Source organism: Perognathus longimembris, chromosome 17 (genome assembly GCF_023159225.1).
Source record: "Perognathus longimembris pacificus isolate PPM17 chromosome 17, ASM2315922v1, whole genome shotgun sequence".
NCBI classification, from domain to species: Eukaryota; Metazoa; Chordata; class Mammalia; order Rodentia; family Heteromyidae; genus Perognathus; species Perognathus longimembris.
The window spans coordinates 22,085,429-22,102,293 of record NC_063177.1 but is presented as its reverse complement, the minus strand read 5'-3'; the positions used below and the strand labels follow the sequence as shown (position 1 = coordinate 22,102,293).

The window sequence follows — 16,865 nt, the reverse complement described above, 5'->3', positions numbered from 1 at the left end:
GATGACATAGGGCATGAACTGGGCAGGCCCCCCAGCCAGGCCTCTCTTTCAAGAGCTAGAGTGGCTCTGCAAACCTGGGGGAAACCAAAGTATGTCCGTCGTCCTAATGCTTATGACAGAAATTATGCAATCTCCATCAAAGTAGTAGTGTCACCCATCAGCTGGGCATGGTGATACATGCTGTAATCCTAGCACGTGGGAAGGTAAAGCAGGAGGATCTCAAGTTCAAGACCAACCAATGTACTGAGACCATCTCAAAACAGCAGGTGGAAAGGGCCCCTCATCTTTCACTATTTGCAAGACAGATGCCAGGAGAAAAGGGAATACAACTCTCGTGGTACCACTGCTGCTAGGGAAATGCTCGGTGGCATTGTCTTCATTGGTGCTGGAACTCTCAAATACTTTAAATACTTCATTTTGAGACCCATATGCGAAGTATGCTCAGGATTCTCAGGCTCTCCCCTTCCATCCTCACCTCCCCAAAATACCCAACCCACACCATGCCTAAAAATCTTACTCAGTAACCACACACTTGAAGAAAATGCAAGTATAAATTTACTATTCACTTAGTGGTAGCAAGGTAACATTGTAGCTATAATGATAAAAAAAAAAGTGAGGAGAATAATCAACTTTATAATGCTGAGCTTCAAATCCAAACCTATATGATGGGAAGAAGGACTAAAAATGCCTTATGGACCAGGCAGGTAACCTAACATAAATAACCAAACCAGGTCAGGGGAAGAAGAGTCTAATAGAAGGGACCTCTCATTAAGTTTGGATTGTCTCTGAAAATTCAGGTGCAAACTGTCACACCTCTGATTGTTCAAAAGAAGTCACAAATCTTGATTTAAATGTGAAACCTCTTGATTCTTAAGAGGGCAGCTGAATTTTCTTGAAAACACTAGGTGAGATAAATCAAGCTTGACAGCTGGCCAATTTTTCACACTGCCGTAAAGGTAGTAGTGGGTGGCGTCTCCCTAACCGTGGTATTAGGCTGCCACACTCCAGCCGCCATCTGCCACTGCAACAGAAGCAAACACTGCCAGAGCTCCCTGCTTCCCTCTGCACACATGGCTAGATTCCTGAGCCCTAGAGAACAATGAACTCTACAGGAAGAAGAAGGCACAGCTGAACCACCCAGGCAAGAAGCAGGCTGGCCCTCCTGGCCACCTGCTGGCCAAACAGGACTAAATAGCTGACTGCTCCTGCAGGAAACCTTCAGGGCTGGGGAGGCTTTTATCTGGCTCTGAAGCCAGGGCTGCCTCTCGAAGGACTTCCAGGTGTTCCTCAGCAGCAGACAGCGACTGATCAATCCAATCAAGACCCCCAGTCAGATGGCAGGCATTCCTGGTCACCAGCACCAGATGACTGACAGACAAGAGCAGGGCAGTTGTCCTAGGAGAAGAAAGCAAACAAACAAACGAACCAAAAAAAACAAAAAAACAAAAAACAAAAAAAAAAACATGAGATTTGACTCCTTGGAAAACGAGGGGCTTTACACAAAAGCTAGAGTAGATCCTCTATAGCCTACTGTTTTCCAAACTGGAGTCCACCTCCTGATAGGTTTGTGGATATGCAGTATAATGAGTCCACAGCTTTGGGGATGGCTAGCTTAAACATGGTTTATGATGAAGACTGTCTCAGAGCCTTTGATGTTCCTGACAAAGCTCCCAAGGCCACTTCCTGAAGCATACCGATTAACAGCTCGCAATAGGGTACTTTGTGAAACAGTTCTGATGTGGCCAACGGTATGAGCACATCTCCCAATTACTTACTGCCCCTTAAAGACAGGATAAATGTCCTCAACTTCAGCATTCTTTATTGATCACAAATCAATAAGTCCGGGAGTGGCTGACTCAACTCTTAAAAACGAAATCTAATTGAAGATTAAATTGAGAAGGAGATTTTTCTGCACTGAAAGATTCACCATAAAATACCTTTCATGGAGTGAGTACATCTGATGTATCTGGGGGTATTACAGATAATTAACCCATAGCCAAAGCTGGGTAACAGCAGGAATGGGGTGGAGAAACCAAAACTACTATCTACTCAGCAACCATTACCCAGCATGTACATGAGACAGTCATACATCAGAGGAGGAAAGAATATGACTATAATGGGCAGAATTAGGGGGTCAGGAGCATAGGTGTCTGGGGGTACTGGGTAGAAGGTGAGTATTGCTGTGGCGGACATGTCACCTCCGTTTTCTGTGCTCTGCTCACCACAGCCCACATACTAGTTGTGGCTGCTTCTGGGATCCAAAAATCCCAGAGGTGGTGGGAAGAGTTAGAAAGGGAGGCACAAGTTAGAAGTTGGCAAGACTAGACATATAAACATGAAAATGCAAGGAGCTAAAATGGGTTCTCTCATTGCAAGGGTTTCAGGCTTGGCTCACTGGCTGGATGACCTTTCACATGGAAGTGAATGTACCCAGAGCCAGGGTGGCCTTGGGATGCCACCAAAGCAGTTCTCTCTAAACAACCCAAGCAGCCAATCTCACGGATTTTAAGAGGACAATGAACTGGGAGAGTGTAAACAAAGTTGGGCACTCCACTCTCTCACCGTGCATCCAGAAGCTTGGGGTCCAGTGGGGGGTACATCGACTTCACAACGTCGTCCACTCTGAGGAGAGGCAAAAGAGAGTATTTTCAACACTTCACTTTCCTCCTCTGCTTCTCTACCTTCATTGATCTTTCTCAGTGGCTAGTCCAGATTCCTTCTTTGAAGGCTCATTCTCACACTGCTTCTGCGTCCTTGGGCAGAAGTTTGACAGAGATATTTTGTTTTACAGAATATTTTGTTTTGGTTTTATGGGGTTTGTTTTGTTTCAGTTCCAATGGTTTAAATGCCCAAGGTCACACATAGGGAATGATGCCTGGGATTAATTGGTAAATTAAAAAGGCAAATGTCAGTCAATACATAAAACTTGGAAATAAATGAACAAAATCTATGAAATATAGGTATCAAAGGAAGGGATGGGACTATAGGAATGCTCATATTTAATAATGGTCACCTCCTAAAATTGGGGAGCACTCCTTTCTAGATAATGTAGTATTTTAACTTGTACAAGCCTTTCCCACTTTTGTATTCAGAAGGGCGAGAGGAAGATATGCAAATACAGTTACGCAGAACACTAAAAAAAATTACCAGCTCAATTTAAGTTCAAACAGCAACTTTGCATTCCTTTCCCATGTACTACAGACTGCAGTTAATTACTTTAAGGCAATTTTGGAAAGGAACAACAATCCATTTGTGGGGTACAGGATGGGCTCCAAATCTTTGCTGATGGACCCCTTGATAGTTTTGTTTCTAAAAGCCCTTGAAGAAAATACCTTCATTCTCACTCAGGGCAGAGGAGGTAGAGAGGAAGCAAAGGGGCAAAGTGACCCTCAGCACCTGCTGGCCAGCCTTTCCCTTTCTCCAGTGCCCAGAGCACTGCTCTTCTTTAAACAAAACACTATCAACACAATATATGGAGTGGATGGAGCAGGAGTCACAACAGGACAAACACTAGCCAGAAGAAGAAAGTGTGAAGGAAATGGACAAAGCAAGATCCCTTACCAAATTACAGCAAGAAACACTAGGGAAGTGATTCAAGGTGCTCTGCAGGACAGATCAGTAAGCACTAAGGCAGGCCACCCTCCTGGCTGTGCCATATCCTCCCCCTTGGCAGTAGTGTCTGGTGCTTGCTTGCCCAGAGCCTGGTTGGATGGTGGGGGGTGGGGAGGAGGGTGGTTCTGAAGGTGAGAGGCCAACCAAGGCTGATAAAGACCATGTAGCCACACCCAACTGGGGCAACTCCAGAGAAAGCCAAGAGCTGTTCTGGGCTGAAGCCTTCCTGGAGTATTTCCCTCCCACTTTCTCAATTCACTTGGCAGAGTTCAAGTACACCAAGTCCCCGCCCTCAGAGGACCTCCTCACAGGTCGCCCACCCACAGGAAGCTGCTTATTTTCATTTGATTCATCTTGGGGCAGGGAAAGGGCAGATCCCACGTCATTCACCAGAGGACCCTGGAACTCACAATGAGCCCTTCCAGCCAGGGGAGCCAGGTGACTGACTGATAAAGAAGCCTTCTGGACTTGGCTCAATTCTGGGCTGGGGTGTATCTACATACCAGCCACCAGATGGAAGCACAAACTTGATACAGGACTTTGTTCTACGAGGGCTTTATCTTTCTTGGCAAAATCCAGCCTGTGAGGGGGTGTAGTTGTTGACTGCAATCCTGCTGTGTGCCTCCCCCATAGAATTTTGAAGACAGATCCAATTTGTGAGATCTAAATGCTGTATGGCTTCACCTCCCACCGAGGCCTGGCAGCTGCCCACTAGACCATAGACAGGGCAGAGAGAGTGAAAGCCACTGTGGCAAGGAAGGAATCCTCCAAAGTGGTCCCAAGTCCAGAGATAGGCTGTCCTGGAGGTGAGTGGAGATGGGGGGGGGGAACGAGAGGGGGAATCTCCCATGGGAAATATGCCTGCTGGCTGCAGCACCTGTGTGGATGGAGAGCAAAGGAAGGGGGGCAGCACAACTGGCACATAGCAGAATGGGAGCAACCAACCATGAACTGCACAAAAACACACTGTCAGAGACCTATGAGACTGGCTCCTGCTAGAGGTAGGGATGATGGTAGACCACGTAAACTTGGGAATTCCCACGATATCTGAGATGCAGATAATCGAGGCTGTCCACTTCCAGTTTTCCAGTAGAGCCTGGCATTGCCAACCACCTCAGTCTCCCTCGTGGAGCATGGGCACCTCAAGATGGCTGACCACTCACCTGGGGCTGATCCGCTTGGCCACCACAATGATGTCGCTGACACTTGCTGAGGTCTTCATCTTGGCCCCTGAGCCCATTGTCATGGCAACAAGCTTTTCTGTCAGAGTGTGACAAATCTACCAGAGCATAAGGGAGAGAGGTGATGAGAAGGGTGACCTGACCATAGAGACAAATACAGTTCCACTCTAGATGTCTCCAGAGAGTTGACCCCTATCCTAATGGCTCAGTTTAGAAAGAGATGAAAGGAAATAGGGTGGGAAGAGGCAAAAACCAAGAGCATGGAGGTGGCGGGGGGGAGATGAAGCAGGACTTCAGATCAAGGCTAGAGCTTTAGGCCACAGGAGCCTAAGCTGAATAATCCGTCTAAGAAAAGTCATGTGCTCTAATTTTATCTACTCACTTGGGGGAACAAAACCTTTCTAGTCCTCTACCTCGTGGTGGTTGATTCTTCCTAAAGGCTGAGAAGTGGAGTGCCTACAGATGCAGGACTGGACAAAGGGCACTTGTTCCCTTTCAGCATGTTCTCCAAGAATGGCTTTTATTTCAACAACTTTTGAGGGTCATGTATTATTAGTATGTTTATCAAGTTGATAGTGAAAGTACTGGAGATGGGCAAGCCCATGACATCACCCACCCTTTTCATCACCTACGCACAGTGCTGTCCACTCCCCAAAGCTTGTTTCCCCACTCTTTTGCCTTCCCCATTTAGAACAGAGCACACCTCGATCCCTGCAAAGATGTTCCACTGCCTGCTTGTCTCAAGACTAGAAAATAGCAGAGAACTAAACAGCCTGCCAGATAGAAACCCCAGCACATTTCCTCAACCTCCCACCACAGGGATGCAAGGACAGGAGACTGAGCAAGAGCCTTGAGATGCTAAGAGGAAGGACCTAAACTTTGATCTAAAGTTTCCAGAAAAGACCACTGATTCTAATCTAATAAGACCCCTTCTGGCTGATTCACCTTTCACCACAGGTACCATTTATCCTCCCTCTCTCTCATGTGAGGCCAGACAACCAAGCCCAGTCCTAGGACACATTCTAGCTGAGAGAAAGGAATTATAATATTGGCTTTATTGCTGCAGTTATTATGCCTAGCTATCTGTATCTATAACCATATCTCTATCTACAGCTGTATTCATATATCCAAGGAGCTTCCTGGAATTAAAAAATAAGCCTGTACTCAGGCAACAATTTCCTCCTAGGCTTTCTTTTGCCCCATGAGAGACAGCGGAAGAGGAGGCAGGATAAAGGACTTTTTAATATCTTTTACTGAAGGATCCTGGAGATAACCTTGTCTCTGAAATCTTGAATAATTACTAAACAAAGAGACAAAAAGAAGTTGAGAAACTCCTATGTACATTTTGCCAAATATTTGAGTATTATTATTCTAGTTGGGAGGATAACATCAGGCAAGAATTAGAAAATAGATGAATGGAAACACAAAGACAAAAGTCAGCCTCCCAACTTAAAAATCTGATTGTCCCATTTGCCTGACTACTGTCCCAGCCAAAGGCAGCTAGGGAAAACTTTCTAGTAATTAACTCCAAATACTAAACTCAGCTCACTGCCCAGGGCTGAGTTCTGTGTTAATGAAACACACACACACACACACACACACACACACACACACACACACACACACTCTCTCTCTCTCTCTCTCAAGGGCTAAGAATATGGCTTAGCAGTAGAATGCTTGCCTTGCATGCATGAAGCCCTGGGTTCAATTCCTCAGCACCACATAAACAGAAAAAGCCAGAAGTGGCACTGTGGCTCAAATGGTAGAGTGCTAGCCTTGAGCAAAAAGAAGCCGGGAACGGTGCTCAGGTCCTGAGTTCAAGGCCCATGATTGGAAAAAAAAAAAAAAAAAAAAAAAAAAAAAACCTGCCTGCCTGTCTACCCTTGGCAGGGTTTCAGCTACAAAGCCCCAGGCACACAGCCTCATCCTCTGTGGGCAAAAACTGTGGCTGGTGATTCCTACCCGATCTTCCCTGAAGGTCACTGTGTTAAGAGTTTTGGATTGAGAATCCTAAAGTAAATCAGACCCAAGAACAGACAAGAACAGATGCAATGGGTAGAAATTCCAAATGTCAGGCTAAAGCAAGGCCTCTTTGTGAGGGTCCATGCACTTTCTGAGGTCCCGATCAATTCCATCCACACCCAGGATGCATTGATGATGGCCTTTGATCTCCCAGGAAAATCCCACCCTTACCTTCAAGATGGCGATGCAGTGAGACATGAGACCCCTGGGGAAGCAAGAAGATGGTGTCAATGCTACTCTAGTTAAACCCACCTCCCTTCAGCTCCCACTCCTGACCCTCTTCCTGTGCTGAACAGTACATATAAGCTAGTCAACACCTGAGGGAAGAAATGTGTCAGGGTTAAAGTGCACAAACCCATGAGCCCTGTCCTCCCCTGGCCTGCAGTTAAGTCCGCTTCCCACCTGTCAAGTCATGTGCTTTAGAACTTAGCCCTCTGACAGACTGTTCCCTCTGTCCAATATGTTCTTCCCCTTAGGTTCATCCTTCAAACTCAAATCAAAAGTTAATCCTTGGTGACATCCTTCATGAAAGCCTCCTCCATGTGCCACTGCACCTATAGTTTCTAGGACACTGTATATGATACAATTCTATTTCCCCATCATTTTAGTATCTGTACAGTCAGGCCTAGTGCCCTGCCTACAATGCCCCATAAATGTGTGCCCAAGGAACAGAAAAGGGAGAGAATTGGTAGACACTTCTCAAATTTCAGCAGCTCTTGTTGGACAGACAGCTCTCAGAGCGATACTGAAGACAAAGGCTTCACTCCTAGAGCCTGACTGTCAAATTCAGGGCACCCTAAGGATAACTCAAGCACACTCTGGAAGAAGGGGAGTGAGGAAAAACACCATCAGCCAGAAGCCCCTTTACGGGCTGGGGATATGGCCTAGTGGCAAGAGTGCTTGCCTCATATACATGAGACCCTGGGTTCGGTTCCCCAGCACCATATACAGAAAATGGCCAGAAGTGGCACTGTGGCTCAAGTGGCAGAGTGCTAGCTGTGAGCAAAAAGAAGCCAGGGACAGTGCTCAGGCCCTGAGTCCAAGCCCCAGGACTGGCCACAAAAAAAAAAAAAAAAAAAAGCCGCGGTAAAGGGCTGGGAATATGGCCTAGTGGCAAGAGTGCTTGCCTCCTGCACATGAGGCTCTCGGTTCGATTCCCCAGCACCACATATATGGAAAACGGCCAGGAGGGGCGCTGTGGCTCAGGTGGCAGAGTGCTAGCCTTGAGCGGGAGGAAGCCAGGGACAGTGCTCAGGCCCTGAGTCCAGGGCCCAGGACTGGCCAAGAAAAAAAAAAAAAAAAAGAAGCCCCTTTGCCATCTCAGGAGGCTATAGATAAGCAAAAGGTCCCTTGGGCCTTACGAGGCATCCTCGATCCAGTCTTCATTTTCCAAAATGGCCTCGATATGGGGGTTCGTGATAACAACATCATCCAGTTCCAACTCAGAGGGCTCAGACTGGGTCTCCATGGCACCAATGAGGTCCACAATGGGCCTGGAAGGAAGGAAATTATCCTGTTATGGTTTTGTGCTGGGTGACTGTAGCTGGCCCTCTCCCTTCTGCCACAGTTTGAATGTTTGGTACACAAGGTAATACTATTGGGAAGTAGTAGGCCATTAAGAAGAAGTAGGACCTATGCTGGGTGATGGTGGCTCATGTCTGTAATCCTAGCTACTCAGGAGGCTGAGATCTGAGGATCACAGTACAAAGCCAACCTGGGCAGAAAAGTCCATGAGACTCTTATCTCCTGAAAACCAGAAGTAGCATATGGCTCAAGTGGTAGAGAAGTTAGAAACTACCAGGTAGTTGTCGCAGTCCCTTAAGGATCTGTCAATATAAAAATCCCTAAACTAAAAACAGGATTTTGCTTACAAAATCTGTTTCATGTAAAGATACATCATAAAGAAATCTGTTGTACAAAACAAGCCTCGCTGGGATCTACCAAAGCAGAGTGGCTGGTGCTTAGATGTGTGATTGGATTTGGGGGTGTAACTTTGCTTCCCAGGACTTGAGTTAGAAAGGGATTTGGCTTGTTCCACTGCTAAGTGAGGTGGCCAGCTGTGTATAGTCATACCTTTATGACAGGTAAATATGCTTGGCAACTTTCTTAGTGGCCCAGGATCTATAAGTGGATCCACATGTTGGAGGGCTTAAGGAATGTATTAAAGCTCTGAGGTCTTGGGAAGGACAGCTGCAGTGGCCTAGCACCAAAGTGTTTCTATTCTTCTCATTTCCTCTGATTAGCACCCATCTCTCCACCCCACCATCTACAGCCCACTCACTTGGAATCATAGCGCTGCAGCAGATCTCGGGGTCGACAATAGCGCTGCCTGCAAACCACCACCAAGGCTGCAAATGAGGCCAGGAAGATGGTGGCCAGTACACCTATGGCGACAATCACCACAGTCTCCATGCTTCCAGTGGCTCCTGACTCAGTCCCACTCACATCCTCCACACAGGCCAGAGCTTGAGAAAACACGGGTCAGGGCAGACCTAGAAAAGATGCCATGTCAAGAGGTAGAGAAAGTTAGGGCTGGGGATATGGCCTAGTGGCAAGAGTGCCTGCTTCATATACATGAGGCCCTGGGTTCGATTCCCCAGCACCACATATACAGAAAAAAATGGCCAGAAGTGGCGCTGTGGCTCAAGTGGCAGAGTGCTAGCCTTGAGCAAAAAGAAGCCAGGGACAGTGCTCAGGCCCTGAGTCCAAGCCCCAGGACTGGCCAAAAAAAAAGAGGTAGAGAAAGTTAGGTCTCACTTGCCGGAAACAGGAAATGGGGTGAGAAATGGGGTTCTAGGTTCCTCCTAAAGTACCTACAGAGAGACCTGTCAAAGGCCTAAAGAAAACCAAGGTGCATTTTATGCCATGACCCTATTTGCCTTTTCCTTTATGAAAAGAGTTTCCTTCCCAGTTGGACCAGGATGGTTTCTTTTAACCTGGGGCAAAAAGAAACATTTTCACTTGCATTGTTTTCACATCTACAAAAAAAAAAAAGTGCATAAAAGAACACTCACTGAAAGTGCAGGTGGATTGTATTTACCAAGATCTCCTGTGTGCCAGATACTCTGTGTGTTAACTCTTCCAAAACCAGCATTCTGGGAAAAAATGGTGTTCATTTCCCTATTCCCAAGAAGGACACTGAAGTTTGGGAAGGTTAAGGAAATTGTCCAAGATTACAAGGTCAAGAAGCAGCAGGTGACCACTTCACACGGAAGCGGCCATTCACCTTCCTATTCCTCTAGAAGAGGTTCTGATAGTTATTTTCAGAGTTGAAAAACTAACATATTCTGTTGTTCATTGTCTATCACCATTTTCACTTGGAGACATTTTCCCATCTGTAATCCAGCATAGCTTGATGACACAGATACGCACTCTGAGAATTATGTCATGAAGCCATTTTGTCACTGTGGAACACAATGAGTGAACTTGCACAAACTAAGACAGCTATGATGTCACCAGAGGATATAATCTTATGAGACCATCATTGTGCATGCCATCCTTCACTTCCTGAAATGCTTTCAAGTAGCACATGACCCTGTTTTAAACTCAGAGGCCAGAGGAACAAAGACATTTCAGAGAAGCACCTGTTCCTGAGGTTCCTACCTGCATCCCTTTATGAATGTTTTCCTACTCTCTCTGGTCTTTAATTTTTCCAGTGGCAAAAAAAAAAAAAGGATAACCTGACTAAAGTTTCTATGACTCCAGGATGATGCCTCTCCTCTGTTTGCACTAAGTCTACATTTCCTGTCTTATAGGATGTAAATGTTCTTGACATTTAATAAATACAAATGGATCATCTATGATACCTGAAGTACTGGACTGGATTCTGTAGATTGGAGATTAGATACCTAGGTAGGTAGGTAAGTAGGTAGGTAGGAAGACAGACGAAGGAAGGAAGGAAGGAAGGAAGGAAGGAAGGAAGGAAGGAAGGAAGGAAGGAAGGAAGGAAGGAAGGAAGGAAGGAAGGAGGGAGGGAGGGAGGGAGGGAGGGAGGGAGGGACAGACTAAGACAACCATTTCATCTCCACATTCCTGGCTTATATACAGAAGTACAAAGAAAAGACAGAAGCTGCACTAGCATACTTTGTGGGAAAGCTGTCTTCACACAGCTGGTGATGCTTAAGCTGGGGTTTGAAGAATGACTAAGAGATTGCCAGGTAGAGAAGGTAGGGGCTTGATGGAGCTTAACTTGCCAGAGAAACCTTCTCAGAGGTCTCCAGGGCTGCTCCCTCAGAGATCTCTGGTTCATTTCTGCTTCTCTAATGGTGGGGGGATGGGGGGAGTCACCGGTCTGCCTCAGTTTCTCTACCGGTGTGGCTCTCCCTCCTGGTCTCCTGGCTTGCTCTTTCATCCTCCATCTTCATCTCTACCGTTTTTTCCCTCCAGTCTCCCCTCCTCAGCCTTTTCATCTCTCTCTCCCAGCCCCAGGACTCCAAGACCACCTCTACTGGCTTGCTTTCCTTCCTTCCAGTGTGCTCTGGATCTTTCTCTACGTGTTTGTAAGCTTTCTCGGAACTTCCCCTGGTCCCTCCTGGATGGTCTGTGTGCGTGGACCTTTCTTTGTGCGCTTTTCTTTCCCTTTGTGTTTCTGGGTGAGTCTTCCTGCTCTCCCTTCCCCTCCACGCAAACCCACGAGGATGGAACGCTACACGAAGAGGGGGACCCCTTTCTCCCTCCCCTGTGCGGCCACCGGGACCTCTACCCCGGGGCCCCGGGAAGATCAGGGAAGGGCCGGCCCGGGAAGGAGCGCGCGCCCCAACTTTCGTCTCCAACTTATAAGGCCAAGACTCGCGGGGCGGAACAAAGCAGCGGGGCGCCAATCCCCCCGCGGCCGCACCCCGAACCCCAATCTGCGTCTCCCTACCATCCCCCGGCGCCAGCGACCCCGCGCAGGGCCCCCTGCCCCGCCAGCCTCACCCACCTCCGGTGCGGCTCCCCGAGGCCCAGCCGAAGGCGAAGTCCAGCCCGGGGCATGTCGGGAAGAACGGGGCGGTCGGAGAGGACCCAGCCCCAGCCCTACCCCTGCGCGGCCCGCCCCCCCCGCATCCAATCCCCCCCTCTCCCCCCCCACCCCCCCCCCCCCGCTGCCAGGCGCCGCCGTCCCCACCAGCCCACCCCACCCCCCTCCTCTGCTGCCAGAGGCGGCGGGAGGCCCCATCACCAGCCTCCCAAGAGCTCTCCTCCTGCCCCATGTGATGGCCGGGGGCGGGGGGGGGGGGGGGGGGGAAGGGAGGAGATGGGGAGGGAGGAGATGGGGAGGGTAAGGAGAGGAAGGGTCCCTGACACACACACACACACACACACACACACACACACCTCCCTGCCCATTCCGCCTCTACACCCTTCCCAGTGGGGTTGGGGGAGCCCTGAGGAGTCTGCTGTCTGCTAAGGACAGGAGATGTTTGCAGGAATAACTTGCCTCACTTCTAAGCCTTGGTTCCTTCCTCTGTAAAATGGGGCTCCTGCTTGGAAGCGTCCTCTGAGTTGAATGGCAAGAAGGCCCACAGCTGAGGATTGTCCAGCCAGAACCTTAGCTGGCAGTCCTCTACCCATCCACCTCCAGTCCCACACTACTCCATTTCAGTGCAGAGGGGGACACAGGCCATTCATAAGGACATCACCCCCCCCCACTGCAGCCATTGCCTGGACATCCTCTGGCCTAACAGGTGGTACAGATGCCCTTCAGAGCCCTGAAAGTGGATTGAAGACTATTTGGGATCCCGGCCAGAGTCCAGGGTTCCAGGTTCAATTGCTATAAACTTTTAAAAATCAAGTGTTTCAAGGTTTGGGGCATAGCTCTGTAATAGAATACTTGTGGAGCATGCATGATGTCCTGGGTTCCATTTCTAACACAGGAAGAACAAAAAAAACAAAAAGACCTTTCCTTATAATTCTAGATTTCTTCTCTAGAGGAAAAGGCTGAGGAGTGCTTTAGTCACCCTTTGAAGTGCTTTCCACAAAGAAACTACTGATCATTACCATCTGTGTAGCTTACAGCAAAGTAACAAACATCAGAAAGGATGATGAGGGACAGTGTCTCCATTTCTTGAAAAGTCTAGGAGATGAACTGTTTCTATTTGTCTTGGTGGTTAAACATTTGATGGCCTCAAGGTACCAAGCTAAACCACATGATCTTTTGTCATGTCTTCTGAGTCTGAGATCCTATGATTATACAAGACATGTAAAATGAAGCTTTGCAGAGTTGACAACACAAGTGGGAAAGGTATGTAACACCAAGACTCAAACTTTATGACTAAAGATAATAAATAGCCTGGCTGCAGCCTGAAGCTGACAATGCTCATGCCCCAGTTAACCCCACACTACCCAGATGCCAGGGGGACAGGGTTGTACTAAGGTTGTGCCATGGCCTTTCCTAGCCAGCTGTCTCCATTGTTCTAGCAGCTCTTGCCATCCCAGTGCCCCTGATCAGAGGCAATCTTGTGTGACACCCACTGTTGAAAGCAACAGAAACTCATTGTCCTACATAGAAAGGGCATGAGGGACCCACAGAATCAACAGAGGACCAAAGACCCTAAGATTAGGAAATAGGAAGGCTCTAAGGGCCAGGTGTCAAGGCCCTAAAAGGATTCTGATCTTCCATCCAGCTTTGTCTATTCCAGATTCCAAGTGCTGGGTAGGACCTGACCCTTTTGGCTTCGATGAGAGAGGAGACAATAGATGTAGTTTGCCTTGCAGTATAGATGCAAGCAAGGGTATTTCCTCCAAACAGGTAAAATGGATAGTTGCTACACTCCTCAACATGCAAATATCCCTACACATAACATTACTTCACCAAGTCTGGATACTGAACCATGTAGCAAGGCTCCCAAATCCACAACTAAACCTAATGGCTAGAGAGAGTAGAAGCCAGCAGGTCAGAAAGGACATTAACTATTCCAGGGAGGAGGAGGCCTTGGTTCCTGGCTAATGGATACAAGCTCAAGCTTCACCTAGACAAGCCATAAGCACTTATTAGGCACCTACTATATGTATACCAGAAATTGATTACACACCTGACATATCTCACGTCTTTTTATTGTCTGAACTACCCTGAGGATTTGGTATGAAAATGTTTTGTCAGGGAAGAAATAGCTTTAGAGGAATAAGATGACTTTTCCTGGCTCTATCAACTATATAGGATAGGGCAAGGAATGGAATGCAACATTCAAAGTCCAGATCACCAAACCAGGAAGTCAGTAGTTTTTCCAATCACCTGGATGTGGGAACAGAGTCATGTGTCATGGACTGCAACTCTGTCAACTTCTTGCACACTCCATCTTCAAAAATGCACTCACTCTGGTCCTAGGTATGATCTGGGCACTGTATTTGACATCATTTTGCTTTGGTTTTGCCCTGTATAGCAGCTGCACTCCTGTCTCTTTGTGATGTGTAGTTGCTAGCTGATTCTTTCCACATCATCTAGCTGTGGTATATACTTGTAATTAGCTAGCAGCAACAGTGTTATTTGGCTGGCTGGGTAACAAGCATTGAAGATATCCTTTGTCCATTCATTCACAACAGCTAAACATCCATTGAAAGACAACACGGGAGACAGGGTATGACAGATAGGATTTTTTTTTCAGGCAGAGAAGAGTTTATTGGAGGGAGACCAAACTGCCAGCCCACACAAGATGAGGTATGGGAGACAGAAGAGAAGGAAGAACAGAAAAAGAGACAAAGAGAGCAAGAGAGAGTAAGAAAATTAAAGAGCAAGAGGGAGAGGGAGAGGGAGGGAATAAGAGGGAAAAGGCAAGAGAGAAAAGGAAAGAGAAAAAGGGAATCATAAGAGAGAAAAGGCAAGAGACCAGATAGTTTTTTTTATATATTTGTTTTGTGCACATCCTATGGCTTGAACTCAGGGCCTGGGAGCTGTCCCTGTGGAGTTTTGCCCAAGGCTAATGCTCTGCCACTTGAGCCACAGCTCCAATTCCAGTTTTCCATACTTCATGGAGAAAAGAGTCCCACAGATTTTCCTACCCTGCCGGCTTCGAACCATGATCCTCAGATCTCAGCTTCCTGTGTAGCTAGGATTACAGATGTGAGCACTAAAAATATAGCACCCAGCTATATGTTTATTAGTTTTTTTAAAAAATTGTCCATCACAGATGACATGGGGGAAAATGGAACTAACATGTAAAGCTCACCCCACTCCAGGTCTTTGTTCTGCTCTATGTCTGAAATCCTTACCCCTTTATTCCTGTGGCTCCCTCCTTCTGTTCAGCTGTCTGCTCAGGCTCTTACTCAGAACAATCTTCCTATAGCATCTCCCATCCTTTTTGTGCTCCTGGAGCCTGAATGTAGATTTTGAATGGCATTTAGCACTCCTAAGCCTGCACTGTTTTTGTTCATTGTTTCTCTCCCTTTCAGAATCTAATGTCTGTGAGAGCAAGGACTTTAGTAGTTTCTTCTTATCTGCTGACCTTTAGTATCTTGAAGCAGGTGCTACATAATCACTTGTGCAAGGATGAAAATAAAGCTGAGCCACATTACTGTCATTCTATAATAGGGAATTAGAACTCTAGACCTTGAGGTATATTGGGCTGTGGCAGCACATGGGAAATGAGAGGACTAAGCACCCAGAAAACTATCAGGAAGGGTAAGGCTACAGTGTTGGAAAGTACAGGAAATTTCACCTAAATTGAAATGTCACAATTCTAAAATGCTGAGTTCATGTTTGTTTTCAGCCTTCAGTTCTTTTATGGACTGATGAATGGCTTTCCAAGGAGCTACAGCAGCCAGGGAGGGGTTTGTGTACACAGACCAGGCCGTCTCTGAGCTGTGGAAGTGGAAGCCAGCAAACACAACTGTAGGCTGGCTGGAGAAGGCAGCAGGGTCAGGAAGGGATGGGGGTAGGAGGAAGGTGGTAGGAAAAAGCAAGAGGATTGAGAGCTAGCAAAGCAGGCCAGAGCCTGAATCCCCACGGAATCCGGGTCAAGATTACATTTCCTCTCATTGAAGGCAGCTGGGCCCAAAGGACAAAGAGACCCTCTCCAGGGATTTCCCCAGGGTCATCAGAACATGTGTAACATGGAGGGCGCCTGGGGTTGAGAGGGAAACACTCTCTCTCTCAGCCATGGCACTTAAAATCAAAAGACTTTTCCAGAAGCACTCTACACAAACTGCACACCTTCTAGCACATTCTCATTTGGGGTTTGTTGTTGGTGCTGATGCTGGGGTTTGAACTCAGATGCTCATGCTCTTGCTTGGCTTTTTCACTTAAGGCTGTTGCTCTACCACTTGAGGCTACACTTCTACTTCTTGTCTTTTTTACTGGTTGGTTGGAAATAAGAGTTTCTCTGATTTGTCTGTCTGTGCTGGCATTGAACCTCTTGAACAGCTAGAGCTACAGCCCTGGGTACCATTCTAATACTTTAACAACTGCTTCCTTAGAGCAAATGGAAGTATCTCTTGCTTTGAATATGTAGGAAGTGGTAAGTAGGTGTGAATAAATAGAAATAAGATCCCATGTGGGTTTTTTTTGTTTTGGGGTTTTTTTTTTTGCCAGTCCTGGGGCTTGAACTCAGGGCCTGAGCACTGTCCCTGGCTTCCTTTTGCTCAAGGCTAGCACTCTACCACAGTGCCACTTCCAGCTTTCTCTGTTTATGTGGTGCTGAGGAATCAAACCCAGGGCTTCACGCATGCTAGGCAAGCACTCTACCACTAAGCCACACTCCCAGGACAAGATCCCATGTTTTTCTTAATGCACATGAAGTTGTTTTAATAATGGGCTAAATGCTCTCAATAGTCATTTGCTTCTCCCGCTTTACATCTGACTTCAATATCCCCTCTTCAGTGTGGCCATTTGTACATAGCCATTTTTGACCCTTTATATAAGTGGCAGGGCCTGTGCTATGTACTTTACATAAATTGTATAATTATTACAATATTCCCCTAAACAGACATCCTTCTCTGTGTCTTAACACATAAGGAAAGTAGGACTCAAAGTGTTATACACATTTCTATAGCTTGGGTATGGACTAGAACTGTCTGTCATCCCACCCCAGTCCAGTGCTTTGACCATAATATATGCCCCAAAATATGTAATTTTGG

General features: G+C 47.0%; 1 protein-coding gene across 1 annotated transcript; it reads right to left on the bottom strand.

Moving 5' to 3' along the window:
* Positions 1-532: 532 nt before the first annotated feature.
* Positions 533-11,787, bottom strand: Tmem98 (transmembrane protein 98). The gene is made up of 7 exons (XM_048366444.1): positions 11,737-11,787; positions 9,097-9,307; positions 8,177-8,308; positions 6,987-7,020; positions 4,776-4,891; positions 2,563-2,622; positions 533-1,395 (listed from the first exon to the last, which is right to left on the bottom strand). Exons 2-7 carry the CDS (start codon positions 9,225-9,227, stop codon positions 1,188-1,190), a joined length of 681 nt encoding a protein of 226 aa, XP_048222401.1. The 5' UTR covers positions 9,228-9,307; positions 11,737-11,787; the 3' UTR covers positions 533-1,187.
* Between the last annotated feature and the right edge of the window lie 5,078 nt (positions 11,788-16,865).